At 54.2% G+C, this 25,900-nt stretch overlaps 1 protein-coding gene across 1 annotated transcript; it reads left to right on the top strand.

Moving 5' to 3' along the window:
• Nucleotides 1-229: 229 nt before the first annotated feature.
• On the top strand, nt 230-25,874 carry Grap (GRB2 related adaptor protein). The gene is made up of 5 exons (XM_078042979.1): nt 230-422; nt 9,050-9,147; nt 13,701-13,823; nt 23,198-23,366; nt 25,689-25,874. The coding sequence occupies exons 1-5, from the start codon at nt 345-347 to the stop codon at nt 25,872-25,874; spliced, it is 654 nt and encodes a 217-aa protein (XP_077899105.1). The 5' UTR covers nt 230-344.
• Nucleotides 25,875-25,900: the final 26 nt, after the last annotated feature.

Below are 25,900 nucleotides of genomic sequence, written 5' to 3'. Positions count from 1 at the left end.
TGACTGGACACAGTGCAAGATGGATCTGTGGGATTTGTCCTGTTTGATCAAGTGTGACGTGCGTACAAAGGTACCCTATTTCCAGGCTGCAGGGGGATTTTCCTCCAGGGCTGCACCTGGCCACTGGGGGTTAGAGGCAGCGACCGGGTGGCTCACACGTCCTCCCTGCTCGGTGACATGTCTCTGCTTCCTGTTTCTCCCCCATCAAGGGCAGTTTCGGTCTCAGCTTCAAAGAACAAACACACACTCAAAACAAAGGAAGACAGTCCTTGACTGCAGAGGAAGCAGGAAGCTGCCGGCCCTGCTCGGAGCCCAGCTGCCTGCTGGAGCTTGGGGACAGCGGGATGGAGTCCGTGGCCCTGTACAGTTTCCAGGCCACGGAGAGCGACGAGCTGGCCTTCAACAAGGGGGACACACTCAAGGTACGGTGGTGGGCTGGAGCCAGGCTGAGGTGGCCCTGCATGGGGTGGGGGTGGGCTAGAGGCACCGGGTCCCCAGGACAGCCCCCACCGGCAGGTCTCTGGAGGACAGGTTCGGCTTCTCTAGTTACGGACCGTGTGATTCGGGACAAGCTTCCGCCTCCCTTGGAGCCTCAATTTCCCCATCTAGGAAATGGGGAGATAGTTAGTGAGTCTCCCTTGGCGGGGACTATGGTGAGTATCCGAGGAGAGGTTATTAGAGTGGCTGTCATGGGTTGTTGGTTCAACCCCTAGTTCTCCAGGGAAAAGAAATTTGACAGAATTGTGGAGAGAACAAGAGAATCAGCTAGAGAAACGAAGAGACAAAATGGGGGTGAGAGATCGAGAGGGCGCATGCGCTGTGCACACACCAGAGGAGGTCTTAGGAAAGAAAGATCACCCAGTGGGGCTCACATAGCTGACTTCACTGTCAAGGATGAGCTTCCCGGCAGCGTGGAGAAAAGGGAAAACGGACTCATCCTCAATTCATTTCTCTTTGTTTGGGCTCCTTTGGAAGGAGCTGGTAGGCTTCCAGATGTCATGACAGAAGGGTCTGTGGACTCTCTGTCTCTCTGGGAATGTTCTTGCTTATTTGTTTGAATCTGACAACAAGAACCCAGAAGCCAGATTTCATGCCAAGATTTGGACACTGGAGCTGCCAGTGTCAGTTACTCATCCTAAGAAGTTAGAGCCCTCTCCTGGGCCCGGAGCAGTGGATATGAGATGGGATGTCCCTCCATTCTGGGCCGTTGGCCACGTTCTTGGCTGCAAGCTTCAAGCATGAGAAGGGGCAGGAAACCTCTTTTTTGCTACTGGCCCCGACACTCTGCGGTGTAACCAGGATCCCCTTTAAGCTATTGGGGAGTAGAGGACTTGCACCCTCATTTTGTGAAACTGAGGCTACGGGAAGTGCTCGGTGTGGGGTCAGATTTGAACCTATGTCCCTTTGACTCTGCCACCCACGTCCAGTCCCCTGAGACACGGCACAGGCTGGGCTGGGAGCTGGGGAGGTTAGTGTTGGGGTCTAGGGGAGTTACGTGCCTTTGAGGAATTCCTCTTCCTCTGTGTTGGGGTACTGGCACCTCCGTCCACCTGAGTTGCTGGCTCTGGGCCCGTGTACGTGTGGCCCACTGAGGCTGGGGGCAGGCTGAACATCAGGACTGGGTGATGTTCAAGGCCCTAAGCAACTTAACGAGACCCCATCTCTAAATGAAATATCAAAAGGGCTGGGGATGGGGCTCCGTGGTTAAGCATCCCTGAGTTCAACCCCTGGTAACACCAGGTACCAGGTACCTGGTCCATCCCGGGTACCACCATCACCACCACCAACAACAATAACAACAAACTTATGACAAATGGCTGATGTCTTTGTGAGACTCTTTGTGAGGATCTACATCTAGTTCAGAGGCCTCCGAGATTCACCTGAGAGCAGCCCGGGATTTCTAGATTTTGGGGTTGGGGAAGGAGGGAGATGGCGAGGATAAGGAATGGAGCAGGAGGCCCACCCGACCAGGAAGGACTAACTGGAGGTGCATGTGAGCAGATCAGTGGGGTCCCCCAAGGCAATTGCTGAAAAGACTGGGGCATCTTTCCTTCTCTCCCAGATTCCTGCGCCCTCCACCTCCAGGCCTAGATTCGTCAGGTTCCCTACTCACCTTCGCTGAGTGTTACTGGATTCTGGTGGATTTCTGCTCAGGAAGGAGTGAGGTCAGGATCTCCCTTCTCTGACTGTAAGCCCCAGGAGGGCAGGGCCCATGCTGGAGCAGCAGGACCTGGCACATAGAAAGCTTCCAATAAGATATGGGACAGGTGGACCGGAAAGAAGAGGCAGGAGGAAGACATTAGCTGACATTGGGTATTAACCCTACCAGGGGGACTTGTATCCTTCGAGAGAGGTGGTAACTGCGGTAACTGCAGGCTCAAGGAGGGATGGAGGAATGACAGGCTGTGGGAGGAGCCGTCTTTTCCTTCATGCATTTCACAAACCCTGAGCTGCTGAGCACCCACTCTGTGGTGGAGCACCCACAAGGCTTCAAGCCAAGTGCTGAGAGTATCCTCAGGGAGATGGCTATAGAGTAATAGTGGGTAGGCGAAGGGACAGAGGCCGCTTTAGGTGGGCTGGTCAGAGCAGTTTTTTATAAGAGGTGACACCTCGATTGATATCTAAAGGATGAGCAAGAACTGACCACGCAAAGAGCCGGGGGGTGGGGTGGGGGGGAGAGAACAGCAGACTGGAGAGAGAGTGGTCAGAGGCTCTGAGGAGGGGCTGTACTCATATGTTTGAAGAGTTGGGGGGGGAAAAAAAAAGACTGTGTCTAAGAAGGAGGGCATAAGGCTGAGGTGGGGAGGCACGGAGGTGGGCAGGAGTCAGGGCCTGTTGCAACGACAGGTGAGAAATGAAGGTAGCTCTGAAGAATTTAAAAACTTACAGCAGTCCAGCATGTAATCCCAGTAACTCAGGAGACTGAGGCAGGAGGATTACAAATTCAAGGACAGCCTCAGCAACTTGGTAAGGCCCTAAGCAAGTGCTCTACCACCGAGCTCCAACCCCAGCCCCAGCAAAATGTAATTTTAACAAGAACCTGTCTTTAAATAAAATATAAAAAGGGTTATGGATGTGGCTCAGTGGTTAAGTGTCCCTGAGTTCAATCCCTGGTACCACCACCAACATCACTACCACCACCAACAAACTTATCACAAACTATAATGTCTTTGATATGTAAAGAGATGTTATAAATCAAACGAAAATCACAAATAGCATAATGGAAAAGCGGACAAAGGATAGGAACAGGAAAATTGCATGAGCAATGTGAGCAATTTCATCCACAAAAAAATGAGTAACTTAAGACAAGTAACTCTTTTTCCATTTGTCCAATTAGCAAAATTTAATTAAAAAAAATTTTTTTTGAGTAAGTGGACCGAATACCTTTATTTTATTTATTTATTGTTGTGTGGTGCTGAGGATCAAACCCAGTGCCTCACAGGTGCAAGACCAGTGCTCTACCACTGAGTTACAACCCCAGCCCCAGCAACATGTAATTTTAAAAAGAGTCTCTAAGGTTGTTGAGATTGTGGGGAAATGTGTACTTTCCCATGTGGAGGGTGAACAGGTAAAGTCGTGCAGTCATTTCGAAGGGCATCTGGGAAATACATAAAGAGCCTTAAAAACATTATCCAGGCATGGTGGTGTGAACCTGTAGAGGTGGCTTCCGAGCCTTTTGTATTTTCTTCTTTATCCTTTCTGTATTCCCCGGATGTTCTGCAATAAGCAAGAACAGTTGGTCCTCCAGAGCCACAGGTTCTGGATCTGGGGATCCAACCAACCTCCAATGGAAAATATTTGGGGAAAAAAATTTGCTACCATATCAAACATGTGCAGAACTCTTTTTCCTCCTCGTTCTCTAAACGGTGCATTATAATAACCTTTGACATTTTATGAGGTATCATAAGTAATCTAGAAACAATTTAAAGTATTCATGAGGATATGTGTAGGTTAAATGCAAATACTACCCCATTTTATACCAGACACTTGGGCATCTGTGGTTGGCTATCTGTGGGGTGGAGGTGGGGTCCTAGGATCAAATCTCCCTGACCCCCAGGGACAACTGAATTCCCTCCAGGGGGGCCAGGATCATGGTGAGGCAGAGGATCTCATTCTCTCAGGTCTGTGCAAGTACAAAGTCAAATTTCGTCATTATTTAAATCTTTTTTTTTTTAAGTGTAGTTCCTCCCCCCTCCCCCCTCCCATTTCCCCCCATTCCCCCCCATTCCCCTCCCCTTGCCAGGATTGAAACCCAAGGCCTTGCACATGCGAGGCAAGTGCTCTTCAACTAAGCTACATCCTCAGCCCTTTATTTAAGATTTTGATGGAATTTTTGTATTAAATTTTTTATGAGATTTACAGAAAAGTGGAGAAACAACAGCCTAGTGGGATTCCCACGCGCATGTTCCAATATCCAGCTTTCCCCTTTATTAACCTCTTACATGAGCATCATGGAACATTTCTCACCAGGAGTGAACTAATACGGATACACTATGATCAACTAACGCCCACACAGACTTTTGTGTTCGTTTTTATTTTTTAACATACTGCCTTAAAATATTATTTATCTTGATTCCTGGGGTTTTTTCGCATCCTTTTAAATTATGCTAGAGAACTCACCTGCCTCTTGTATATCACCCACTTTTTTTTTTTTTTTTTTTGGTACTAGGGATGGAACCCAGAGGTACTTAACCACTCTGCCACATCCCCAGCCCCTTTTTTAGTACTATATTTAAAGACAGGGTCTCTCTGATTGGTTTCAGGTCTCTATGTTGCTGAGGCTGAGTTTGAACCCGTGATCCTCCTGCCTCAGCCTCCCTAGCCACTGGGATAACCCGTGTGCACCCGGGTCCAACACTACCGCCCACTTTTCTAGAACCATTTTGCCCTATTGATGTCACTGCTTTGTTCGCATGGCACAACAAAGCCCAGGGCCACAGTGAGTGGCTGGTGGCCAGCCCTTCCCCCACTGTGGCCTGGGGGAGGTTGCGAATTCCTGCAAGGATCCTGCTCTCTGATCCAACAAATGCTTCCTGAGCGCTCCCTCCCGACAGGCCAAGCTCTGCTCCCGCAGCACCAGCCGTGCAAGTCAAGTCCCACTCCAGTGCCCTGCAAGGAAGTGAGGTGGTTCCCATCGGAACCTGGGTTTTAGATGAACCTCGGTGGCAGATGGACTCCCTCTGGACCTATGAACGTCCCTTCCTGGGACAAGGCCTCCCTCTTTGAAAGGTGAGGCATTTTTAGGGGGACAGGACCCCACTGCTTTTCACTTAACTGGGAAGTGCACTCAGAGCCCACCCCTCCCAACTTTAGACCTACTGGTCTCTTTTCAATCCAGGCCCAGAACTGGTCCCACCTCAGGGTCTTTGCACTGGCTATTTCCCTCTGCCTTGTACTCTGCTCCCCACATCTTCTCATTGCTGCTTCCTTCTTATAATTCAGGGCTCAGTCCACATGTCACCTCCCCAGAGAGGCCTTTCTTGACTACTGTGGCTGTTGACACTCTCCCTGCCTCCATCCGACGTTTCCCACCTGTGTCATCCCAGTGTACGATGTTCCGAGCACTTACCCCTACACTAAACCACCTGTTGACTCGCTCCTTTCCTTATTGATGTCTGCCTCTGCCCTCTGCAACGCAAGCTCCTGGTTCCTGTTGCATCGCCAGGGCTCATCGGCACAGCGCCAGGTTCACAGTAGGTGCTCAGTAAAGAGCTGTCGAGTCAACTTCATGAGGCAGGGAACAGTGAGGAAGGAAGGTCACCTGGGCGGAAGGCCCCTGCCGGGACAGGTCAAGGCCTGAATCATCTTGGGCAGTGATATTTCATTAGCACGGAGCCAGTCCCTCCCTTGTGGGAATTCCCGCATCTCCAACTTCAGAGCCATGTTGGCAGAAAGAATTGAGCTCACATCACCAGGAGAACATTCCTGGGTCCTCTGAGGTGACAGACAGGAAAACAAGACAACATAAGACAGGGCTACATAGAAGACCTAGACCTGTGACATTCCTGCGTCCACACAGGGTGTTGTAGCCCCTGAGAGATTGCCACGTTCACTGTAGGCCATGGGTGTGCCCATTTAACAGAAGAAGAAACTCAGACCCTGGCTACAGACAGCGTCAGAAGCAGATAGAGACGCAGATAGGTCCCTAATTCCTGGCTCCAGGGTGTCTTTCTTAGAAGCCGTGGTCGGGGGGCAAGTGGTGCACAGGCCCTGATTTTCTCTTTTGGTCCGGGAAATCATTTTGTTTTGCTCTGAGGGAAAGTTTTCCTGAGCCAGCCACCTGCTTCCGTCTGTCTCTGGGACTGCCACCTTGTTCAACCCCGGGGGCAGGAAGGAAGGGCTCATCCTGGCTTGGTGGCCCGACAGGCCTCAGGCCTGAGCTGAGGGAATGAATCCCGGCTCCTCCTGGCGGAATTTCACTAAGTTAGGACCCTTGCATTGGCCTGGCTGCCCTTGGGTATATGATGAGAAGTGGGTTCCTAGAAAAGTCCCTGCTATTATTGTATTTGAATGTAGAAGAGCTGATACTGGTGTAGGTCCTTCCGTGGCTGACGGGAGTCCTGGGTGGAGACCAAACTGAGCTGATTTTTCCAGTCTAACAAAGAGAAAGAGATGAGGTCTAAAATTGGTTCTGATATTTGTGGAGAGCTGGGGTGGCTCCGTGGTAGAGCCCTTGCCCAGCCTGCCCAGACCCTGGGTTCAATTCCCAGGACCATAGGAAAGAAATGGAAAAATCAGTATTTGTTGAGACTCTCATGTGTTAAATGTATATTACCAGCAGAACAAATCCAATATCTCCAATTCAATGATCTAAGATACTTGAAGAGCCTTTGTTTTGCATCTGATTGACCCAATCATCATACAACTAATAAGAATGATGTCATACCTACTTCTTCTCGGTTAACGAGGAGTTGAAATAAATTGTTGGCTGTGACCAGAATTTGCAGAGTGATAAGGAATATAAGTTGACTTATATTGGGATCTGAGTGCATACATCCTAGAGAAAATTCTCTAATAGATCATGTGATAAAAAGTGATCCTGGGGGGGCTGGGGTTGTGGCTCAGCGGTACAGCGCTCGCCTAGCACGTGCGAGGCCCTGGGTTCCATCCTCAGCACCACATAAAAATAAATAAATAAAATAAAGGTATTGTGTCCAACTACAACCAAAAAAATAAATATATTTTTTTAAAATGATACTGGTATCAATATGATTGAGAAGTAATTTAGTTTAAAATTTAAACCAAAGAGTAAGTCAGGTGTGGGGGTATATCTGTAATCCCAGGTATTCAGGAGACCGAGGCAGGAGGAGCACAGGTTCAAGGTCAACCTCAGCAACTCAGGGAGACCCTGTCTCAAAATAAAAAATAAAAAGGCTGGGGATGCCGGGCCTGGTGGCACGCACCTATAATCTCAGCAGCTCAGGAGGTTGAGGCAGGGGATTGTGAGTTCAAAGCCTGTCTCAGCCACGGCAAGGCGCTAAGCAACTCAGCAAGACCCTATCTCTAAATAAAATACAAAATAGGGCTGGGGATGTGGCTCAGTGGTTGAGTGCCCCTGAGTTCAATCCCTGGTACACCCCCCCCCCCAAAAAAAAGGCTGGAGATGTAGCTCAGTGGTAGAGCTCCCTTGTACAGTTTCTGTTTCTCAAACAAAACCTAAGAACAAGAGTAAAGGTTTGAATGGTTATTCAGTGTCAATTGGAGATGATAATTTTGTATCCAGTGTAGGAATAAGGCTAACCATGAAAGCAGAAAAGATAAAAAAAATGTCTACCTAGTGTGAGTGCAGATGATTTTCATGTAAATTAGTAAAAGTTATGATAATGGGAATGTAAGAATAAGGAATGATACTAAAATAAAAGAGGAGAATATGTACCCAGTGTTTGAAGCCTGCTCCAAACAGGAGCAGGAAAGTTGCACCCTTTGTCCAGAGACAAAGTGGGAGGTGGAGTGGGGGTAAAAAAACTGGTAGGCCAGGGGCTGGGGTTGTGGCTCAGTGGTAGAGCGCTTGCCTAGCATGTGTGAGGCACTGGGTTCGATTCTCAGCACCGCATATAAATAAATAAAATAAAGGTCCATTGGCAACTAAAAACTATTAAAGGAACAAAAACAAAACAAAGCAAAAAAACTTGTAGGCCAGGGTCCCCCTAGACCAACAAAACCCAAAGCCACAGGCTGACCATAGAGGTTCTGCCTATCCCCTGCTGTGTGGCCTTGGCTGAGTTACTTCCCTTTCTGGTCTCATCCATAAAATAGCATTTTAGGTGAAGGTTGCTTGGGAATTGGAGTGACCCATGGAAATTGTGCCTAGGAAATGTAGGCAGGAACCCAAATTTCATGTGGTCACCCTCCCAGGCCCAGGCCTGCTCCTCCCCTCTGCCCCTTGGTTGTTCACCCACAGCGACTCGCCACCCCCACACTGGTGGTTTCGGTTCCTCTCTGCCCACCTGTGAGGCAAAGGAGGCTTCTCGGGCCTGAAGAGGAGCCGTGGGACCCGGCAACCAGCTTGTGCAGCACACAAACCTGGTTCATTTGTGTCACGGTGCCTGTCCCTCCCCGTCCTTGCCGCTGAGCTTGAACTGTAGAGCGTTTGACATGTCAGTCCCCCTGGGTAGCCACTCATTTCTGAGCTCAGGTGGGGGCCCCCTATCTTCCTGGGGACCTCCAACCTTCACCCCAAGGTGCCCTGCATGGTGGGCACACGGGTGAGACCCCGCACTAGCGGACACAGGATCTGAGGAGCCCTAGATCTGCTCCCAAGACCTCAGATCTGGTTGCAGAGCCTGTGAGTCCAACTCCAGCCACTCAAAACTTTCAACCCCAAAACATCTGAGTTCCCAACTGTCCCACAAGAGCTCCTGAAGATGGGACCCGGCTGTCAAAAGGCTGGTTCTAACTCGACCTGGGTGACCTTGAGCAGGGCCCCCTGCCCTCCTCTGTGAATGGGCTCAGAGGCTGGTCCAGATGAAGCCCACCTGGAGCCTTGCAAGTCGAGGGTGACAGCCACTTCTTCTCCGTGACTGAGTGGCTGTGTCTGTTCCGCTTGCAGATCCTGAACATGGAAGACGACCAGAACTGGTACAAGGCTGAGCTCCGGGGTGCTGAGGGTTTCATCCCCAAGAACTACATCCGGGTCAAGCCCCACCCGTGAGTAGCCTCCACCCCTGACCCTGAGCCTGGTGTGTCGCTGCCCGGCTGGCCTGGCCGGGCCTGCTCTGCCAGGAAAGGCATTGGACATCCTGAGGGGTAGTGGACACTGGCTGAGCAGAGTCTGGGGCCTGGGCAGAGCGGGAGTTGGGTCTGGGCCCCAGGTCTCCCGGTGCCTGGCACCTCCTGGCTCCTGGGAAGTCCTAGGTCAGGTTCTCCGCAGGTAGCACCCCACATGGCTGCCCTTAGAATCCTTGGGGCAGAGTCCAGCCCAGAACAGCCCAGGGAGTTAAGAAATCTCTGGGAAAAAAAAAAAAAAAAAAAACCAAGTGGAAAGAAATGCTTTAAGTAACAGTCATTCAGCAGACATGGCCCCTAGCTCCTGGAGACACAGAGGTCAGAAGAGCCCTGCTCCATGGGAGACACAGGACATGAAGGACATAGCACATAGCAACGCTTCTCAGGAGAGGTGGCAGTGAGTGGGATGTTGAAGGATGGGTAGGAGCTGGTTACCTAGAAAAAGCACCCACCCTGGGGGAGAGGTCAGGGGTAGCCCAGGGAGAGCCACGAGGGAGAAGCCATGATGGGTGGGTCGGGCAGGAGGCCCCCAAACGCCAGGCCAGGCAGCAGAGAGTCCCGGAGGTACTCCAGGAAGGAAGAATACAGTCACAAGTGACCGAGGTGATGAGGCTGGTGGGACAGTTGGGGAGCTCTGAGGTGTAGCTGGGGGTGGAGGACAAAGGAGGTGCAGGCCCAGGGTGGAGCCCCAGGGGTATTTCCTCTTTATCTTCTTTTGAGTTATTTTTCCAAAGCTGCCACCACCTCCGCTTCCTGTGCGGGGGCACAGCCCCAACCCGCCCAGGTCCCCAGTCACTCCGCCCCCAGCTACAGGCATTCCCGGCCTCCCTTCCCCACAGAGCCAGCCACAGCCTCCAGTCGAGGGAGGGGACAGGTGGTGCGTGAGGGGAGAGAGGTGGTGAGACTCCACCAGGGCCTGAGTCGGGGCCAGAGGAGCCCAGAACAAGGACAGGGGCCCGGTGATGGCCCTGGGCCAAGTGTCAGGCTTCAGGTGGAGGCCGAGGCCTGGCCAAGTTGGGAGGCGGAGGGCCTCATGCCGCTGAGAAGCCCTGAGCACAGAGTTCCACCTGCTCAGCTGAGGGACAGAGGATGACAGAAGGCCATGCTGCTGAGGCCCACGGAGGGTGCCAGCCTCCCCTGGGGTCAGCTCAGGCTACTTGTGCCTGGGACAGAGCCGGGTGGGGTCAGGCCCCTGAGGCCCAGGGCTGGTCTCAGCCTGGCTCACCTGAGCACCTGCTGGGTCCCCAGATAGCTCGGGAAACACTCTAAAACTGTCCCTGAGTCAGCCACGATGGCCTTAGTGGGGAAGGCGGGGACCCGGCAGGCCTTGTGCCTGTGCCAGGCCCCCTCCTTCCCTGAGCACCCAATGTCACCACCCCCCAGGAGACCATGTTGCAGACCCAAATGCTCCCAGAGGCGGCCACGTAGGGCAGGGAGGCCCCTGACCTGGCTGGGGGGGGGCAGGGAGGGCTTTCCTGAGGAAGACCATGGTCCACTGGGCCTGATCGTTAGAGGACCAGCTGAAGGGTGTGTGGGAGGAGGGGCATGAACTACTTGGTCACCGCCGAGGCAGCAAGCACCTGCGGGTAGCCGCCATTTATCCTCCCAGGCCTCTAGGAGGCGAGTACTACCAATATGGTCTCACAGGCCGGGAGACAGAGGCACAGAAAAGTTGAGTGACTTGTATGAAGTCACACAGTAGATGGAATGGCAGATCAGGTAGCATGGGACCAGGGTGGGGCCGGCCAGGAGGAGGGCTGGGAAAGCCTGTCAGAGCAGCTGCAGGGCTGGGGAAAGTTCCAGACGTGAACTTGTGGGGCAGCCTCTGGGAGGGGCATCACATCAATGAAAGGGGGACAAGGGCTGGGGCGGTGGCTCGGTGGCAGAGCGCTTGCCTAGCACACATGAGGCACTGGGTTCCATCCTCAGCACCCCATAGAAACAAATAAAGGTGTCCACCCACAACTAAAAAAATTATTTAAAAAAAAAAAAGGTGTGGGGGACCACACCAAGTGGTTGGAAGGCAGTGGTGTTGGCGTGGAGAGAGGCGCTGGGCTCAGGGGCCCTGGAACCCCTTCCTTTAAGCTGCCAGGGTGCGGGCAGGGCTGGCAGGGGGTGTGGGGCCTCCCTGGGGTGTGACACCCTCTGAGGGCGACAGCCGCCCACACGCTGACGTCTCCTGTGGGGGTTTTGAGGGTTCTTCAGAGACGTCTGGCCCCCTGGGAAACTCCCCTCCAGCCACGGTTGGAGGAGGGTCTGTGGCACCTCCCCTCCCGGGTCACCCTGACCTTGGGCCCGCCACCTCCCCATCCTCTAAGACTAGCCCAGGTGGGGGATGGCGGGCAGACTCCAGCCTCCGGGTTTCCCGCCAGTAGGGGGACAACCGTGACCTAGAGGCTAGTATCTGGAGGCGTGGGCTCCCCTACCAGTAGCCCCTGCGAAGCCACGTGGGGAGCAGGGAGGAAGACAGGGACTGGAAGGAGCCCCTCGCTGCTGGGCAGCTGGAATCCCATCCCCTCATGGACGTCAGGGAGATGTCACCCCCCCACACACATACCCCCAGGGGCAGGGAGTGGGTGTCCACCCCCCTGCTCCAGACCGTCATCACTTGAGAATGTTCCAGGGCCTCAGCCTGCCCTGCACATGGCAGGCCAACTCTGCTCCTGCCAGACAAAAGCCCGGGCACGTGCCCGGCAGCCTTCACTGAGTGGAGGCAAGAGCAGGGACACAGGCAGGACCCGGAGGAGTACCCTGGCAGCCCTCCCATCCTCTGCTCTTATCTTGGAGGCCTCAACATCTGCAGACGGCAGGAAAGGTCACACCTGGCATCTCCACCCAGGCCAAATGCACCCTGGCTCAGGAAGTCCTCATGGAAGGAGGGAAGAGAGACACGAGGGGACACAGGCTCTGGACCCTGCCCTGGCCTATCGTGGTCCCACCGTGAGATCCCCAGCGGATCTGGACCCCAGTTTCCCCATGTGAACAACAAAGGGGTCAGAACTAAGGCTGGGCTAAGGTCCAGGAGCCAAGAAGCCAGTGGGGACCCTCTGGCCTCCCTGGGCTGGGTGTCTCTGATTGGGCCGCTGTGTGGGAATCCAGACTGGGCGGCTGGTAAACAACAGATGTTTATTTCTCACTGATCTGGGGGCTGGGAAGTCTAAGATCAGGGCTGGCAGGTTCAGTGTCTGGGGAGGGCCATTTCCTGGTTCATAGATGGCCATCTGGTAGCCATGTCGTGATGTTGTGAAGGGACACATGAGCTCTTTGGGGTCTTTATTTTTCCCCCCTTAGTCAATTTTTTGTGGCTATAACAGAATACCCAACTCTGGGTAATTTATAAAGCACAGGGGTTTATTTAGTTCATGGAAGCTGTGAAGTCCAACAGCGTGGTGCTAGCATCCACTTGGCATTTGGTGAGGGGCTTCTTAACAAGGCAGAGGGCATCACAGAGCAAGTGAGATTGAAAGCACTCACTTTTATAACCAAGCCACTTCCTCATTAATCCACTGATCCATGAGTGGATTGATCTATTAATGAGGGCAGATCCTTCATGACCCAGTCACCTCCCGTTTGTCCCAAGTCTCAGCACTGCTGTGTTGGAGGCTGTTTCCAACACCTGAGCTTTGTGGGGACATATCAGGCAGGCACTAATCCTACTCATGTGGGCTCCTCTTTACCTCCCAAGGGCTCTACTTTTAAATGCCATCTCATTGAGGAATGGATTTTAGTATGTGAAAGGTGGGGAATGCAAGTTGTCAGTCTATACCAGTGGGTGAGACTCAAAGAGGGCAGGGGAGGCTGGGTGAGTGGTGCACGCCTGTGATCCCAGTCATCTGGGAGGCCGAGGCAGGAGGATTGTAGGTTTGAGGCCAGCCTCAGCAATTTAGGGAGGCCCCTAAGCAACTTGGCGAGACCCTGTCTCAAAATAAAAAATAAAATGGGCTGGGGAATGTGGCTCCGTAGTAAAGCATCTCTGGGTTCAATCCCCAGTATTAATAATAATAATAATAATAATAAAGTGTGGGGGGGCAGGGCTCCCTGGAGCCGTCTTAGGGGGAACTGAAAGAGAAGTTGGATTCCAGTTTCCCTGGGGATCTTCAAGAGACTAGGCATTTATGAGACACCTTCTCTATACTCTTGGTTTACTTACTTGAATCCGTCATCACCGCGGCATGGTGCTTGTGGTTCATGGGAATTTAATTTTTTTTTGCTCATCTGGGTGCATATATACCTGTAGGAAAGGTTGGTGAGATTCAGGTGCCAAAGTACTGGGGCGGTATCCCAGCTCCTGCTTCAACTGGCTTTGCTGCTCTGGGCCTCGGTTTCCCTATCTGTGAAATGGGAACAACCCCATCCCCCACATCTTAGGACTGTCTCGAGGATCAGTGAGATGGAGCACCTCAACATCGTGCAGTGTGTGTGTGTGGGGGGGCACCTGGCCTGCCCACTGCCTTCAGCAGCCCCTTTCTCCACAGGTGGTACTCGGGCAGGATTTCCCGGCAGCTGGCGGAGGAGATTCTGATGAAGCGGAACCATCTGGGAGCCTTCTTGATCCGGGAGAGTGAGAGCTCTCCTGGGGAGTTCTCCATCTCTGTGAAGTGAGCTTGGGCCTCTGGGGGTGTGCACCGGAGGGGCAGGGAGGCAGTGTCCAAGTTGAGCCTCCGAGTCTGGGGTGGGCTGCAGAGGGAGAAGGGTGGGCACGGCATCTCTGTAGGGGTGACCCCGGTGGAGCACCCCCGGGTGCAGCCCAGAGCAGATCCAGGCCAGCCGTGCAAAACCTGGAAGGTGGAGAGTTCCACATGTTACTCCCTGAGCAGAAAGGAGCCCTCAAAGCTTCTTTGAGAGGAGAAAGGAGGATGTCATTGGGTGGGGTGGTGAGAGATGGCGCATGGCAGAGAGCACTGAGGTGCCCAGGGCAGGTGTGTGCTCTGGACAGGATCCTACCATATGGTGATGTGGAGAGGATGAACCCTGAGGCCAGGCTGGCTGCCTGGGTTCTCATTCTGGTGGTGACAACTTGCTGGCTCTGTGACTTTGTGCCAGTCGCTTAACCTCTCTGTGCCTGTTTCCTTACATGTAAAATAGGTTATTGCGAGAATGAATGAGGCTGGGATGGGGAGGGCAGGAGGATGGCAAGTTCAAGGTTAACCCCGGGCAGTTTAGGAGACCCTATCTCAAAATAAAATAATAATTTTTTTTTTAAAAGATCCAGAGAGGGGCTGGGGATGTGGTTCAAGTGGTATCGCACCCGCCTGGCATGCGCGGGGCACTGGGTTCGGTCCTCAATACCACATAAAAATAAAAATAAAGATATTGTGTCCACCTAAAGCTAAAAAATAAATATTAAAAAAAAAAAAAAGATCCAGAGAGCCTGGCACAGTGGCGCATGCCTGTAATCCCAGCGGCTTGGGAGGCTGAGACAGAAACATCAGCTAAGCAACTGAGTGAGACCCTGTCTCTAAATAAAATACAAAATAGGGCTGGGGATGGGGCTCAGTGGTTGAATGATTCTGAGTTTACTCCCCATTACCCACCTCCCAAAAAAGATCTAGGGATGTAGTTCAGCAGTAGATTATTCCTTGCTTTAATCCCCACCATTAAAAACAAAATGACCCTCCCAAAAAGAAAAAGAATGACTAAATGAATCAATGTGGTTAGAGCCGAGGGCTTCCACAGGCCCAAGCAGGGGAGAAAATATTCTACCCTATTTAGAATAGTGGCATTGCGGCAGGTGGGCGTGAGAGGGATTATTTGGCATAGTGACAGGGTGGCTTCTCTGTCCTGGCGTGGTGTGGTGGGAATAGAGGTGGAGGTGACAGGGTCAGGCTCCTGGCTGGTCTCTGTCCTTCCTGCTCCCGGGGCCTGGAAGAGCATGATCGAGATGCACAAATCCAAGGACTAGTTACTGAGCCCAGAGCCCTGGTGTGCCAGGCTGCTCCGGAGCTGGGGAGATGGCATTGAAGAAGACACAGCTGTTGTCCTTAAGGATCTAAGTCTTGGCAAGGGAGACAGAGAAAAGAAAACAAATAAATGCAGACTGAACCGAGGGTGGTCAGGGGAGGACTCTGAGGAGGTGGCAGCAGCATTTGAGCCAAGAGCTGAACGAGGAGGTGGAGGCTACTCAGGTGCCTTCGAACGTGGTCCTGGGAGGAGAGGCTTCCAGACAGAGGAACAACCAATGCACAGGCCCTGAGATGAGCATGCAAGAAGGCCCGGGGAGGTGATGTCTGAGTGGGGCTCTGAAGCATTAGTAGGAGTTTGGTGCACAAGGAGAGGGGAGGATATTTCAGGCACAGGAAACAGCATGGGCAAAGACCCAGAGATGAGGCAGTGAAGGGTGCGTTGGGAGCAGAGTGAGCAAGGGCTAGGAACCTAGGGGTTCGTCAAAGAGATAAGCAGGCCGGATGGCAGAGGGCTGACGAGGTGGCGTTTTTCTTTGAGCAACAGGGTCTGATCAGCAGCAGATGCCCTTGGCTGATGTGAGGAGGAAAGACTGTTGGGGGTGAGGAGGACAGCAGGGAGGAACCAGGCAGGAGGTGATGGCGTCTAGGACCTAAGGGGATGAGGTGGCTAAGTCTAGGAGGGGGCATGACTGTGTGCAGTGGGACCCACCAGCAGCACCAGCTCTCGGGGCTTCCGTGGGCACTGTGGGCACAGAGCCTGGCACCAGAGGCACTTGCTGGGCCAGTTCTTATTGCTACGATCAAAGCCAGCATTGGAGTGGAAGATGCCACACTGAAGCAGAGGTGATCCCTTTAGTAGCTTCTCACTGTGTGATCAGGGGGTCTGCAGGGAGCACTCCCAGGGAGCCACCTCCCCACCTGGGCAGGAAGGCTGCTCCAGTGGGGAGATCTGATGTCATGAGAGGTCACACCTCCCCGGTACTTATTCAGAGCCCCTCCTGAGACCCCCTTACCAGCAGCTTGATCCATTTCCCCTGTCCCCTGGGAACAGGCTGGTGATCCCCAGGGACTGACTGGGTGGCCCTCTCTGAGCCTGTTTTCCCAACTGAAAAAGCAGGGCGCTGTCAGCACGTCTGTGCGGTGGGGAACGGAAGGGGGAGTCCTGCGAGTAGGTCCTCGGGGCCCGCCGGGATGGCTGTGGGCGTCGGGAGGCCCCGCAGGTTCCCAGTCCCCACGCCCCGCCAGGCTCCCTGCAGACCCCGGGGAGTCGCTGCTTCCTCAAAGGCAGGAAATGGCACTTTTCCAAGTGGTGGCTGTCCGGGGGCCTGGTCATCTCCAGGGTATGGCGCCTGCCAGGCGGGCTAGTCTGGATTCCAGTGACCGCTGGAACCACCCCCCCAAGCCCAAGGTCACCCAGCAAAACAGGGGCTCAGGGGACTCAAACTGCTCCTGGCGCCTGAGCCAAGCGGGAGGCATTGGCCATTGGCTCGTGCTGCCCTCTTCTGGCGGTGCTCTGTAAGTGCAGCCCCAGCCGGGGGTCGGACCAGAGCACTTCAGCCTGGGAATTACCCACCTCCCTTTTTTTTTTCTTGGTACCGGGGATTGGACCCAGGGGTGCTTAACCACTGAGCCACATCCTTTGCTAATATCAGAGCCAGTATTTATATTTTATTTAGAGACAGGGTCTCCCTGAGTTTGCTTAGGGCCTTGCAAAATTGCGGAGGCTGGCTTTGAACTGGCGATCCTCCTGACTCAGCCTCCCGAGCCGCTAGGATTATAGTCCACACTCTTTTATTTTAGCATTGGCTGTGTGTGCGGGAGAGGAGTCCGATGGGATGGGAAATAGACACCCTCGCCCAGAGGGTTTCTGTGACAAACAGATGAATACAAGAAATGCAATGTCAGTAAACATGCTCTGCAAGAAGGCCCGCGAGGTGATGTCTGAGTGGGGCTCTGAAGCCTTAGTAAGAGTTTGGTGCACAAGGAGAGGGGAGGATATTTTAGACACAGGAAACAGCATGGGCAAAGACCCAGAGATGAGGCAATGAAGGGTGTGTTGGGACAGCAGGTCCAGGTAGGAGGGGAGATGGGCAGTGATAGGGAGCAATTCTTAAGTAGGGGAACCAGACCAAGGTGTCCTGGGAAGATAGCTGAGAGCATATAACTCAGAGAAATCTTGGCACATGGCCCCGGCTTCTGTCTCAGGGCACCCTGACCAGGTGCCCCAAGGTCAGAACCAGCAAGAGCTTCCCAGGCTCCATGGCGGAGGTTTGTGAACTGCACCACCAGGTGGCGATCTCGACCCTCAGTTCCTCCCAGGCTGGGCTCAGGTTTCTCCCGTCCTGCTCCTCCTCAGTACCTCCTCTGTCTTGGGGCTTTTTGTGTTCTTTGGAGGGCCACAGGCAGGGGGTCAGTGAAGGCACCTGATATTTCAATGGGACTTGTAGTTAGGAGATTTCCAGTACCTACTTTTAATGCTGGGCAAGTTATCCTCTGGCCCTGTTTCCTCATCTACAAAATGGACCTCTATATGGAGAGATTAGTATGATGAGTAGTAGATAGTAAGTGTTCAATAAACACCATTCAGCACCCTCAGGGGCCGTACTGTGTGCTGGCAGCGGGGAGTTGGGATTCCCTTCTGACCTGGAAGGCGGCTCCCCCTCCTCTCTCTGCCCACGAATCCAGGGCCATCAGAGGAGAGACAGAGACCTGGGGAGCTAGCGAGCCCAGGTCCCCTGCTGACATTTCCCTGGACCTGTTGTGTGACCTCAGGCAGGCTCTGGCCCTCTCTTGGCTATAACAGCCTCCTCTATGACATGGAGAAGACCATGGTCCCTGACGCTGTGAAGTCCAGTAACCCAGGGGCCATCCGGGAAAGTCTGGCAGATTGCCCCGCAGATTGGGTCGTGAGGAGTCCTCTGCCCTCGCTGGCTTGATGCTCAGGAACTCTGACCCTGCTACGCGTGGCACCTCCCGCACACTCACGCCAAGCCCTATAAAACTGTAAGAGACGAGGTTTACGAGCCTCACGCTGCCTCGCAGAGCAAAAGTGACCATAGCTAGCTGCCCTTTATGAGTTTACAAAGGATTGTCCCCACCACACACACCTTCAAGGAGCACATGTGGGCTGGGGGCCGAGGCTGCCATGTAATGTCTGAGCTCGGGTAACTTCTATGCCACCCTCCTATCCAGGCCCCAGGGACTCTTCTGAGGTCAATGACAGATTGTCTGCAAGTGAGTGTTTTGCTTCCTTTTTTCAGTCAATAGTGCCCTGGAGTCAACGGATGTGTGTTTGCCCTGCACGTCCAGCCACTGAGCACCAGCTGCATGCCAGGCCCTGTCCTAGGTCGTAGGTGCTAGCAACTCGGCCCCTTAGAAAACAGGCTAAAGCTTCATGTTCTCGAGGCACTTGTGTTCTGCTGGGGTGATCTTGGATGATGATAGAGGATCCAGAGGAAAGGAAACAGAGAAGTCAGGGGTGCCCTTTTAGACATGGAAAGACTGGCTGCATGCACAGATAGGGAAGAAGGGAGGGAATGTATTTGATTCCTGGGAGCCTAGTTTGTAGGGAAGGAAATGAAGCTCAGAGAGATGCAGTAATTTGCCCAAGGTCACACAGCAAAGAATGGCAGAACTGGTGCCTACTGACTTTCTGTGCCCTGACAGACGCTTTCCCTGAAACCTAAACACCCGGCCGGGGTCTCTCTCTGTTAGCTAGCTGTGTCCCACTCCCTCTCAAGGTCAGCTGGATTCCATTTCCTGTCTGCTGTAGTTCTTTTTCACAGATGGGCAAACTGAGGTCAGAGAGACCATGCCCCATGGAAATCCTCCACTGGGCAGTTAGCACCCAGAACTCTGCCCCTTTGGGCCCACAGCCCTGGTTGGTAATGGGGGGGGGTGTCCTGGACTCCTACCCCCACCCGCTCAGCCTGGTTTTCCCAATCTAGACTGCCACCGTCATTTTTTGCTTCTGCTGCTGCCACTAGGCCAGAAAAACCCGCTGGGCAGGACTGGCTGCCCCAGCATTAGACCTGACTGGTCCCTGGGGTTTTCCTGACAGTCAGGGCTTCAGCCCAGACCCTTGTCCCTTTGGGTAAGAGGGTGTCAGGGTCACAGGCAGAGACAAACGTGTCCATGGCTGCTCCTGGAGGGACCCAGACATGCAGTCACTCCCCCGGGGCAGGAGACGGGCAGAGACACGGGCCTGAGGCACACACCCCGAAGGGGCTCTGTGGAGACTCACCAAGCCCAGCAGGGCCCACTGCAGGGGTTCACCCTCACCCCAGGCCCCGCTCAGGCTCCTGTGGCCTCCCTTCCGATTCCAGCTGCCCAGGGCTCACCGCCCAGAGCCATCTGTACCCCAGACAGGCCACCAGGGCCACGGTCACCTGCACTCAGATCCCCTAATTCCTGTAGGCTCTGAAGTACCCCTGGGTCCTGGGGCGGGGTTCTCCAGAGAGCAGCTGTGGTCCAAGGTCCTCAGATGCCTCCATCCTGGCCTGGAAGTGTGTATGACGAAGGCATAGGAAAGGGATGAGGCGTTATGTCTGGTGAAGGTATGAAGAGCCGAGCCAGAGCCAGGTCAGGCTGGGAGAGAGAACTCTCGGTTGTTGAGCGTGGGGCACGGAGGCCGCCCTGCCTGGCCTCCTCCAGCTTAGCACTGCCAACATGGCTTCCCATGTGGCTGTGGGCAAGCTGCTCCGCCCTCTGGGCCTGTGTGAACGAGGTGGGGGGAGAGGACAGGATCTGGCACTTATTGACAACCTACTGTGTGCTGTGCACAGGCCAGGGGCTGGTGTGTTCCCCAGATTCGAGAAGTTCTGAATTCTCAGGTTGGAAAGTTCTAGAATGCCCAGGTTTCTTGGCTCTCTGCCTTATCTCATTTCCTGTTCTCTACTCCCTGACCTTCCTATGTGATCAGAATATGCTCAGTTCTGGCTAATTCTCCAGGCCACTGCGGATGACTTCCAAACTCCTAAATGCTCCGAGTCGTGGTTGTATCTGGGTCGAGATCTCATTCAAACCTGCTGTACCCCTTTTGCTTCCTTACTCGGGGGGGCCTCCTCCACCTCAGCCTCCCCCTTAAGCCAGCACAGAGTCAGGCCTTTGGCCTCTGAACGGGGCGCCCCAGACAGAGTCATTGGTTCCCTATTTCCTGACCAGCCTTAGAGTGACAGCCAGAGTCCAGGAGAACCCCAAGCTCACCCGAGCACCATGTCGAGGGGCCATTGGGCTCACAGGCTGCCTTCGGGCAGCACTCGGCCTCTGGGAGGCTACAGCAGGCCAGACAGGGCGGGGCTCCTGTCCCCGTCTGCCTTCCTCAGCATCCGGGGCACATGGACACATGTCCCACACCCGACGGCACCATCAGCTGAGTCACCAGGAACAATGCTCAGTGATGCCACCGAAGAGACTTTGCCTCAGGTTTGGGGACCATTGCTCCACCTGCTCCAGAGCCTCCGCTCCCACAGGGAGAACTGGCTCCTTTTGAGGGGAGCTGCCCTAAATGTTGGGTACATCTGAGGGGGTTGGGCCTGCTTCAGGGCACCTGCTTCTGGGTCACGAGGCCTGGCATCTGGAACCCCAGTTCAGAACCTCCAGAATCAGGCCTGAAGAAAAATGTCTTCTGCTAGGCACGGTGGCCTGTGATCCCAGAAACTCGGGAGGCTGAGGCTGGAGGATCCAGAGCTTGAGGCCGGCCTGTGCAATTTAGTGAGACCTGGTCTTGTTTTGTTTTGGTTTTATTTTGTTTTCCCTCTTCTCTATTCAGCAGCAGTATCCATTGGTCAAACACCTGAGGTGGCTCATTTTGGGGGATGGAAAATGGCCTTTTGCTCTCTCTAAGATCCTGTCTTAGCACTCTTGAGGAATGAAACTTAGGTAGGGATGCTCCATTCCCAGAGTTCCACCTAGAAGGGACCCCAGGGCCTACTCTGCCTCCCTGCCCTTTCGGAGCCCAGTGTGCAAGCCATCGTGAACAGTGTGTCACAAAAAGGCTGCAGGAGGTGCTTAGGGACCTCCCGTCTGGAGGTGCTGAGAGGTCCTCCCCTTGACTCTGGCCAGGTGACGGAAACCCAAGGGTACCTTAGAAGCATCTCTGTCTTCTCCTTCTCCCTGTGGAGCTGGGATTGAACCCAGGGCCTCATACACGAGAGGCAAGTGCCCTACCACTAAGCTATCCTCACAGGCCTCCATTTTAATATCAAATCTTTCCTCTTAAACCTGTAACAAAGCAGCACACGGGCCCCAGGGCTGAGAGGTGTAGCTACTGAACAGAAGGCAAGGGCAGGACTGAGCGAGCATGGGTCCGGGTAGCTGAGGGACACCGCTCTCAGGCCCAGGAAGACTGTAGGCCTGAAGGAGAGAACCCCATCTTATAAAGGCAGTGCATCTGGATTGTGTAGCAGAATGGTAATTCAGAACCCAGGAGGCATTTCGTTTTAACCATCAAGTCTCTGTGCTGAGAGTTGGATCTCACTCATTTTAGCCCCAAATGAGAATGAAACAAGGCGCAGCCCATGGCTCAGGAGACAGAGGGGTCAACTCCCTCAAAGTGGCCGTACTGCGCATCCCCAAGTGGCCTTGTCCCAGCATCCCCAGCTCTCGACCACACCAGCCACCTGCACAGCACACCTGCCCTCCGGCCTCCCCCTGGATGGGAGCAAAGCTGTTCTGGGTTTTCTCTCCAGCCCCCAGCTGGGTCACATGGGCCCAGGACAGCCGTGGCCGTGGCCTTGCCTGGCCCTGGTCCCAGGCTACCCTCCCCTCCCCGGCGAGGTGTGTGGCCAGGATCTAGGTTTGGTAGAGGAGGACATCACGGTCCACAGAGGCAGCTGTGGAGGCCAGGGAGGGACAGTTCAGGTTTGGCCTGGCAGAGGGAACGAGGGTGGGCGGGCCTACCTCTGGGGGGCACAGCCCAGGGAGCAACATGGCACAGCAGAATTGGACTGGGAATTCTTCTATCTAGGACATTATTAATACCATAATTGGAATAATGATTGCTATTGTTCTGCGATGCTAATCAATCAGGAAGCGCGTTGGAGCCAGTGTGAGCTCAGACGTGGCCCCAGCCCTGGCCTTCCTCGCTCTGTAGCTCCAGGCAGGTTGTGACTGAACTTGGGGCCTCCGTTTCCCCATTGTGCAAAGGGCCTGACCCCCCACCTCCTGGGCAGTGAGGCAGGCCCTGCTCTGACCCTGCGTTATGGAAGGGAATCACAACCCACATCAGCACCATCCTCAGTCCCGGCCCTGCGCGGCCCATCCTGGAGTACAGAGGTGCCAAGTGTAGGAGGCTTGGGGCAGGTCCCTCTGCCCTGTCACTGCCAGATGGGCTGGGTCCTTCTGACAGTTCGGAGGACAGGGTATCTGCCCAGCTGGGCTGGAAAGGACTCAGGAGTGGGCTGGGAGGCTCGGAGGTGACAAAGGAGCCCATTGGCTGCATCATAGAAGAAATGCAGGAAATGAGGCTGGATATGTAACCAGAGCTAGATCTTGAGTCTGAAGGTGCTAAGACTTAATCCTGAGGGAAACGAGGAGCCACAGAAGGTTCTTGGGAGAGGGAGAGGGACAAAAAACATCCAGTCTACCTGAGATCCTCTCCTAGTAGTAGGCTTTGTTCTGAGTCGGGATGATCTTAGGATTCACTCCTCAAGGGACTACAGGGACTTGGAATGGGCAAGGGAGGGAGGAGAATGTCACATCTGTGGGGGATAGTGAAGAGGTGTGAGAGAGATCATCTGTTCGGGATGCACTCAGAGGTGGCCATTTAATGTTGCCAGTAAACCACAGCATTTTCTGCTCACTTACCCTAAGTGAAGTGCTGTCACTAAGAGGAAACTGAGGTTCAGAGAAGTTCAGGACTAGCCTAAAGACTCAGCAAGAAAGCGGCTTGGTCCAGAGCCCACACCCTTCACCCCAGATTCCGCTGCTGGTGGGGGGACACTCCTGGGCTCTTCCTCATCTCTATTTCCCTGGCTCCAGTCTCTCCATGAGTAAGGCCAGGTTCTGGGAGGTGCTGAGCGGAGGGTGGAGGGCATCAGGATCTGAAACCCTGTGGCCCTCTTTGCTAGCTATGGGGACCAGGTGCAGCACTTCAAGGTGCTGCGGGAGGCCTCTGGGAAGTACTTCTTGTGGGAAGAGAAGTTCAACTCCCTAAACGAGCTGGTTGACTTCTACCGCACCACCACCATTGCCAAAAGGCGGCAGATCTTCCTGCGAGATGAGGAGCCACTTCTCAAGGTAGGGGTCAGGAGGCAGGGTGGGGTGGGGGTAGGGAGCGGGAGGCAGGGGGTAGGGGGTGGGGTTGGGTAGGGGGCGGGGTTGAATAGGGGAGGGATTGGGGTAGGGGTTGGGGTTGGGGGTGAGGTTGGGGTGGGAGGGAGGTTAGGGCAGGGCCGGGGCGGGTCAAGGACGGTGCCAAGGTCGGGGTGGGGGGGCAGGATGGGGTTGGGGAGGTGCCGGTGGGGGTGTTCTTCCTGCCGTCTGTGTCAGAGAAGATGCCCACCATGTGCAGCACACAGGCCTGGCTTCCCTTCCCACTCCAGCCGGAGGAGGGGGCAACCCAGGTTCCAAAGGGACATTCTGGTGGCAGCTGAAACAAGCAAATAGGGAAAAGGGGAAAGATGAGGGACGCCAGGTAAAGCCCATGGGACAAACGGCAGTCTGGCTTGTTGTCAGCTCCTAGAATGGTCTGCTGCTTACAGCTGGTGCTCAATAAATGTTTGTCGAATGAATGGAGTGAGCCCACCGAGTGCCACACACCCCATCAATCCCATTATACGCATGAGGAAACTGAGGCCACATACCCGGAAGGCTCAGTCCTGGTTTCTGCTCCTCAAGGAGGAGGTGGCCTTGGACAGGGTGTCGGGCAGTATGAGCACTTGTGGGCGAGGACCTGGCTGGGCACAGGGTGTGTGTGTGTGGGGGGGTTCATCACACCTTGTCCTCACAATAACAGCAATTTGCCAGCCAGCCCTTTCATCAAGGAGCCCCGAGGACTAGCTGTCACTCTCATTAGGATGACAACACCAGCCAATGGGGTTATTAGCCCTGACCTACTGTTTTTCTTGGAAACAGGGACGTTGGCAAAGCCTGGGGCAGGAGGTCAAGACATGAGGACATTTGAACTTGGGCTCTGCAGAGTATATGGAGGGCACGACCATAGGCAGGGCCTGGGGAGGGGACCGGGCCAGCCCTGCAGAGAAGTACCAGTCCTGCAGTTCCTAGCCCCCTCAAAGGCCTTGCCATGTGACCTGAGGGCCAACTCAGCCCTCAATTTCCCATCTGCCCAATAGGATGAACTGAAGGGCTTCTCCGCCTGACCCTGAAGAGTGCCCAACAGTGAGCTCCCAGCCCAGGACTCCTCTCTAGCTGGGGCTCTTGCTCCCACATATCCCTGCTGCTCATGGCTTGGATCAGCTCTACCCTGGGAGGCAGGATGGAGGTGGGGGGCCTACTGAGGCCCCAGAGCACCCACAACCTTGCTCTGGCTTGGACCCCATCCGGGGCTGAGTGCAGAGCTGGCTTAGTTCCCTGGTACCCAGGACACCTCCTCCTTCCTGGGCAGAGAACCGCTAATTAGAGTCTCTGCTGATCCTATCGCCCATCCTGGATGAGAGTCTGTCGGCTGAGATGAAATCCTGGTGGGACAGGCAGGGCCAGGGTGCTGGATGCCAATAGTCATGGCTCCAAAAAGATGTAAATTGTAGAGAGCTCCTGCCTGCTGCTGTTCCAGAAATGAGGCCCACAGAGGACAGGGATGTGCCCAAGGTCATATTTGGGGCAGGACTGAACCAGACCTGAGAGCTTCGGGAACAGCTTAAAGGGGCAATCATATTCCTCAGAGTCTGACCAAGGGCAATAGTATAAAGACCACTCTTAGCTGGACATCATTTTACAGTTTATAAGGCCCCACCTGGGAGTTCATGCCTGGAATCAAAACTTCTTTTCTTTTCTTTTTTTTTTTTTTTGGTATTGGAATTGAACCAGCACTTAATCACTGAGTCACAACACCAGTGCCTTTTTTTTTTGTATTTTATTAGAGACATGGTCTCATTGAGTTGCTTAAGGCCTTGCTAAATTGCTGAGGCTGGCTTTGAACTCATGAGCCTCCTGCCTCAGCCTCTCCAAACAGCTGGGATTACAGGTGGGATTACAGCCGGTGGGATTACACCTCCCCTGGCTGGAATCAAAATTTCATGTCTGTTGTAGAGACGGGGAAATGAGAGCAGAGTAAGGCAGGTAGGGACGCCCTCTCTACCCTAGACTTAACTGCCCTCCCCTACCAGCCCTGTGGTCACAGAAAAGCTGGGTCAGTCTTGGTTGACGAAGGGTCTGTGAAGCAGGCAGGCCATCAGGGGTCTGACCCAAGTGGACCACCCATTGGGTGGGGTGGTCACCCATCTGGCTTCAGTCAAGATCTGGACGGAGTGGACCGGGATGCTGTCCCAGCCTGCAGAGCCCACTCACTTATGTGGGACCCTTCTGGGGAGAGCCTCCATCAGGACAGCTGGGTCTCAGAGCTTCAAAAAACACCCCACTAACATCTTCTTCCCCTCACAGTCGCCCAGGGCCTGCTTTGCCCAGGCCCAGTTCGACTTCTCAGCCCAGGACCCTTCACAGCTCAGCTTCCGCCGCGGGGACATCATCGAGATCCTGGAGCGCCCAGACCCTCACTGGTGGAGGGGCCAGTCCTGTGGGCGTGTTGGCTTCTTCCCACGGAGCTACGTCCAGCCGGTGCATCTGTGACCTCACGGGCGGCCGCAGAGCCGGCA

Source organism: Ictidomys tridecemlineatus, chromosome 3 (assembly GCF_052094955.1).
Source record: "Ictidomys tridecemlineatus isolate mIctTri1 chromosome 3, mIctTri1.hap1, whole genome shotgun sequence".
Taxonomy (NCBI): Eukaryota; Metazoa; Chordata; class Mammalia; order Rodentia; family Sciuridae; genus Ictidomys; species Ictidomys tridecemlineatus.
The sequence above is the reverse complement of the archived record's forward strand: the minus strand, read 5'-3'. Positions and strand labels throughout refer to the sequence as shown.

Coding starts and splice junctions, on each gene's coding strand:
- Grap (XM_078042979.1), top strand. CDS start 345: ATGGAGTCCGTGGCCCTGTACAGTTTCCAGGCCACGGAGAGCGACGAG. Junction 13,824..23,197: donor GAGTTCTCCATCTCTGTGAA/GTGAGCTTGGGC, acceptor CCTCTTTGCTAG/CTATGGGGACCAGGTGCAGC. Junction 23,367..25,688: donor ATGAGGAGCCACTTCTCAAG/GTAGGGGTCAGG, acceptor TTCCCCTCACAG/TCGCCCAGGGCCTGCTTTGC.